The sequence below is a fragment of the Scardinius erythrophthalmus genome, assembly GCF_964197995.2.
Source record: "Scardinius erythrophthalmus genome assembly, chromosome: 5".
NCBI lineage: Eukaryota > Metazoa > Chordata > Actinopteri > Cypriniformes > Leuciscidae > Scardinius > Scardinius erythrophthalmus.
The window spans coordinates 33,171,417-33,177,416 of NC_138225.1; the positions used below are offsets into that span (position 1 = coordinate 33,171,417).

The 6,000-nt window shown below is 36.1% G+C and overlaps 1 protein-coding gene across 1 annotated transcript in view; it reads left to right on the forward strand.

Annotated features, from left to right (window-relative positions):
* Nucleotides 1–2,911, forward strand: part of adgrv1 (adhesion G protein-coupled receptor V1) — a gene marked incomplete at its 5' end in the record, with an annotated part of 147,089 nt that extends 144,178 nt beyond the window's left edge. The window contains 2 exons of the mRNA XM_081366996.1: nucleotides 2,227–2,401; nucleotides 2,486–2,911. Coding sequence (XP_081223122.1) covers nucleotides 2,227–2,401; nucleotides 2,486–2,604 — 294 coding nt within the window. The 3' untranslated portion in view covers nucleotides 2,605–2,911. The remainder of the gene's footprint in view (nucleotides 1–2,226; nucleotides 2,402–2,485) is intronic.
* Between the last annotated feature and the right edge of the window lie 3,089 nt (nucleotides 2,912–6,000).

The window sequence follows — 6,000 nt, forward strand, 5'->3', positions numbered from 1 at the left end:
GGGGTGGCCGTCTCCTCAGGCTCTTCAAACACACTTGAGTAGGTGCCTGGTGGTGCTCAGTTCACCCAGCGTACATTCTGTTCTGATTACAGGACTGCTGATGGGTTATTGTACCAGAATTTGGTGCCTGGGACATGGTGGACTGGAGTGGCCTCTCCCTACATCCTCCTGGGAAAAGCAAAGGAAATGAAGCCATTGCCATTAGGAACACATTAAAGGGAGGGCTGGCCAGATGTACTGTTTCACAATGTTGTGTTTGAGGCAAATTGTTCTTTGCTTTGATGATTCAAATGAGTGAAAGAGTAGATTTATGTCACAAAATGAAGTCAGAAGGGTTAGTGTGATGGATATCCCTGCCTCTTCAAAACATCAACAGTCTCTGTTTAGTTTGTTGTGTCTCTTATATGCGGAAACATTAGAAATATGTCTACTGGTAGAGTTTGCTGTACCGTTTATATTACAAAAAATGGCTACATGACTGTTAGTAGGATAACAACATAACAAAGAAACCTGGAGGAATGTTGAAATGTGAAGCGTCGTGTCTCAAACCAGCCGTGGTGAAGTCATTATTAATGGTGTTTGTTTTGCAGTGTTATGTTTTTGTATTGTTCATAGCATATCAGCTGCTTTACTGTAACTTTAGGTGAGAGTGTGAGAATTTATCATTCTCTGATTATGAATAATTATTGTTTGGTCCGTCAGGTTTTTGTGTCAGTCAAGTTTAGAAAAAGAGAAAATAATCAAGTGAAATTAACCTCTTATATATTATTTAATGAACTGGATTTCCCAAAACAAGTATTGTCATGATTATTTAATATAAAAGTAAAAGTGATCTTTAAGTCATCATTGGTATTGTTATACACACTACCATTCAAAAGTTTGGGCTCGACAAAGGCTGCGTTTATTTAATCAAAAATACAGTAAAAACAGTAACAACGTTAAATATTGTTACAATTAAAAAGTTTTCTATTTTAATATATTTAAAAAATCACATGATCCTTCAAAAATCTTTGTTATATGCTGATATGTTGCTCAAGAAACATAACACGTATACAGTAATGAAGTACTTACAAATCATTTGCAAACAAGTCAATTCATAGTTTATATATTGCAGTCTCTACATTGTTAATATATTAATAGGCTACATAAAAATAGTGAGTACTTCATTCATTGTCACTGCAATTAACACAATTATTATTGTTTATAATAATAAATATTTAGCTCACATGTACAGAACTAGATGTTTTTGATGCTTTGTTTACAGCTTATTAACAGTAAATAATTATCACTTTAGATTAGGTCACGGAAAATATGAGTTTTAAAATGTGTGTATTTTAATGAACACTTAATATGAATGCAATTAATGTCCAATAAAGGTTTGTTTAAGCACTTAATTAATGACATTTTCTGTGACCTAATCTAAAGTGAGAACTATCTAATAACCATTGACAATTCACTTCTGGTTTAAAATACTGTACATCACTTATGAGTAATAAGTTGTTAACAAAGCATAAAAAAAACATTATCTAAATATTTTTATGAGTTAAACTATTTGTAAACATTATCTATTTTTTTTACATACAGTATGAGCTTATTAAACAATAACAATTGTGTTAATTACAGTGACAATGAATGAAGAACTCAGTATTTGTATATAGCCTATTAATATATTAACAATGTAGAGACTATTGCTATAATAAGCTATAAATTAATTATAAGCCAATAGTTTGTAAATGATTTGTAAGTACTTTATTACTGTATACTTATTGTGAAGTGTCGCCGAAACGTTTCTTATTTTATCCTTGTTGATAATAGATAAGTTGTTCTGCTTAATATTTTTGTAGAAACCCAACACATTTTTCATATTTTTGATGAATAGAAAGTTCAAAAGAACTTTATTTTAAAAATAACTATTTTGTAACATTATTAATTTCCCTCACATCCTCAGCTATACCAGAATTAATTACATAACATATGAATGCTTGTGAACTCTGTCTCACCCCACAAACCCATCCTAGCAAGACTCTATAGAAATCCAAGCCTTTGTAACCTCTGAATGGCCCGGGCACCAGAAAATCCAGTGAATTCAGGGCTGATTTGTGTGGGTCATTTAAGCTCAGACTGGGTACACAAACTAGAAGTCATTTTAATTTGCTGAAGCTTTGAAAGAATGGTAGTTGTTTGCTTTTTCTGACATCTAAAGACCCTTTTTGTTATGTTTTGCAGATCTCTGCAGACTGGGAGAGAGCTTCCCTGAGGCCCAGCAGTCAACCCAGCAGTGTTTTCAAACAGAGTCCTCAGGACGAGACCTACATCACAGAAGGAGGGTTCATCAACACTAATCTGGTGCAGGACGAGGAGTCACAGGAGTTTGATGACCTCATATTTGCCTTAAAAACTGGTACGTCCCTTTCTCCAAGATGGTAGTTCCCTTGTTTCTTAGGAAGAGACCAAAATATGAGAATAATGGTTTACCTACACACAGGTTCTGGCCTTAACATGAGTGACAACGAGTCAATCCACGGCAGTCATGATGGAGGTAGTGTGGCTAACTCTCAGATCGTAGAGCTGCGGCGGATCCCGATCGCAGACACACATCTCTAACCTCACTATTTTTTTGTACTGGAAATTGTAAAATAAAAACATTAGTTTTTTTTGTTTTGTTTTTTACTGTTTCTGCCTTTGCACTAAATCTTGTTAGATTTTAAGTTGTCTTTTTATACGTGGAAATTGAAATTGTTTTTTTAAGTATACATATGTGAATATAATTATCACTAAATTAATTTGTGAAGATTTAGTATTGGTTTGAATGGAAACGTCATATAGATTGATTGGAGGTCTGGCCAGTGCGGCCCATAATTCTGCTGCTTGATTTGTGTAACACCAATAATAAATGATTCAACCACCATTCAGTCTGTGTTTCCCTCAAATGCATCTTTATCCAAAAGATCTACTTCATAATAACCATGAAAATAGCTTACTGGCAGTAAAATAATAGTACACTCTCAGAACCAGAAGAAAACAAGGTTGTGCACATACCGCTTCAGTATTGAGATGAACAAACCAGTTCCACAGGTACATACTTTGCCAAAGGAAACACATACTTTGTTTGTATGGGAAACAACCTGTCTAGACCGCAAATAGAAGCACATCAGCGGCACATATGAATAGACCAGCACATATTTTATATTCAGTCACAGTGTGGTATATGGAAGAAAAAATTTCATCCTGATTGCTTAGTTACATTTCCTTCAAATTTTTCACTGGCCTGAATTGACAGGAGGAAAAATTGAATAGATAACGTACTAAATGTATTGCTCTTATGTTTCTGGAGAGAGTTCAGACATGTTGAAGATTTTAAAGTGTGTGTGTGTATGATTTGTACTGAAATGGGTAGTGAGGGAAACCACTGTGGACTGGAGAGGTTTGCGGTCTAACCTTCTTGGATGATACACGGGTGGCACACCCAAGAATAAAGAGCTGTCGTCAGCTACGTGGACCCACAGTTCTGTAAGAACTAAAATAGCTTAACAGTATTTTTAGAAAAAAATATTTTACAATTCCTCCATCATCAGAAGCAGACATAATGGACCAGATGAATGGAAAGCAAAACTTTAAAATGAGTTAAAGTTACTGTTCAGCTATACCAAACTGAGGTGAAGGTGATGGCCTCCTCAGAAAAAAAAAAAAAAAAAAAATTAATTCCAAAAGTAACAGTTGCAATAGCTACACTCAGCTATGTTAATCTGTGTAATTAAATGGACTGTAAAGTAATTGTCACGCGGATAACAAGAGAGCACATGAAGACGAAGATAATCCAGATAAGTGATATTTATTCCAGGAAGATGAAGAGTACTCACAGGGTAACATACAATCACCGACGGTGGACTGAACAGAACAGGGAGACTTTATAAGGGAACTAATGAGGAAGAATGTAATCAGGGAAAACAGAAACAGGTATGAATGGTTAACTAATCAAGATACACAATGAGGGCAAATGAACTGAACAAGACAAGACAAACTAAATGAAGACATAACTGTTACATTAATGATAAGACGAGCACTAGCAGTTCTGTTAATTTAGACTTGACCTTATGGGTCAGTGAGGCTCAACTAATGCCCTGGATGTGTATCTTACGGCAATTGTCTGTCCATTAAATGCTGTCTGATGAACTTGATGTCTTTGTGCGAAGTTTTTCTTTCTTTGCTCTGCTCATTTTATTTTGCCCTTCTTGGGTGACTACACCATTTTGTTTGTACTTTGCATTTAGTCAGAGTAGCTAAATGTACATTTTCAGTATTATTGCTATTATTTCCTCTACATCTGAAACCGTCATTAGTACCTGATACATCTCAAGGCAAACCTGTACTTTTTTGTAACTGTGTAGTCCACAAAAAAAGTTGGATGGAAGACTTTACTCACAATGGATTTCAATAGAAGTTGTCTCCCAATTCAGAGCCTACATCCTTCGAAAGCTGGATTCGAATGCATCAAAAGCGGCACTAAGAATGCTGTCCCAATTTGAAAGCTCCTTCAAATGCGGCCTACAAATGTGTCATTCATTTCCTGGACTGCGAAGAATAGAACGATTGGATCATCCACAGCATAGCCTATCCCAAGATTCATCCCCCAGATTATACTTATGAATGTAATTAATAGGTTTTAACTTACTCGAATATGTAATGATACAAATGTAAAAAACAACAACTTTAAAGCTGTTCAAATGTTGACAAAATGCGATTTTATAGATAGTTTATTCTCCTTATTATGTACATAAATGGACCATGGTGAACTCTGTTTTTCACCAGGAATATAAGGTATAAAAGTATAAAAAATCAACTTCTCTATGGAGAAAGTGAATGGGATTTTTATTTCTGGAACTGAACTGTTGCACTATATTCTGTTGTTAGCTTAGCGACATGCTAACAGCAAACGGTAGCTGTGTCAAAGTTCAGAGGCTGCATCCTTCGAAGAATGCAGACTTCAAAGGCCACACTCTCAAAGTCCACGAAGGTCAAATCGAGCGTTGTTATATTGGGGAGTCTAGCCTACAGAGGATTGCTCTTTTCACCTAGCAACAGGGACAGCTGCTGTTGCTGAGCGGTAATAATGTTTGTACTGGACTTTTTTGAAAGTTTTATTCAAATGTCTGGAAACAAAACTACATAATTTTTCAGAGACATTTCCACCAATCAGAATCACAAGCAAATGCACTAAAAGAACACTCTTTAGCACTGCAAGTCAGTTTCCCTATGCTTAAATATATAATGAGCATAACACATACAATCATCATCATCTTTAAATCAATAGTTTGATTCATAACTCTTTAACAAATATTTTCTTTAAAAAAATCCCTATGGGTAATATAAATGGAGGAAAAAATTGTTCTCTGAGCTTGTCACAGTGCCATTCTGGGATTGCTTTCTCCAAAAAAAAAATACATGAATTGCTGCCTTATAATTTGGCCAAAAGAAGGAATCTTAGGCGGAATAATTATGCTGCTTTCCTTCTGAACCAACATTTGCGTAGGAGCTTGTCTATATGAAGCTTTACAAATGTGGCCTACTAAGGAAGAACACTTTATGTTTTGGAACAGAGCGATTGAGTAACCCTCTTCCTGTTTCTTCCTCTTAAAGAGGTGTATCCTCTGTAAATCACACAACCCCTTTATGGACCCGTATCGTCCATCCATCTCCCCCAGCTAAAGAAAACACATTCCCAGGGCTTATGCAACACCCCCAAAACAAACAGATCATCTTTGAGGTCAGAGGGCTGTAACCTCTCAGATTATACGCGGTCGGAGTCAGATCAGTTCCAGATGAGTGTACTCCAGTCAGCGGGGAGACGGATAAACTTCACCATATGGCCTGTCTTACCATCTGATTAACATCTGCAGTGACACAGTATGAGTAGCTCGGCACAAGCATTAGCCTGTGCAGTACTGCTGGAATGCAGAGCGCGCTTGAGGGAGCCGTGGGCCAAGAATTTAGATGTAGTTT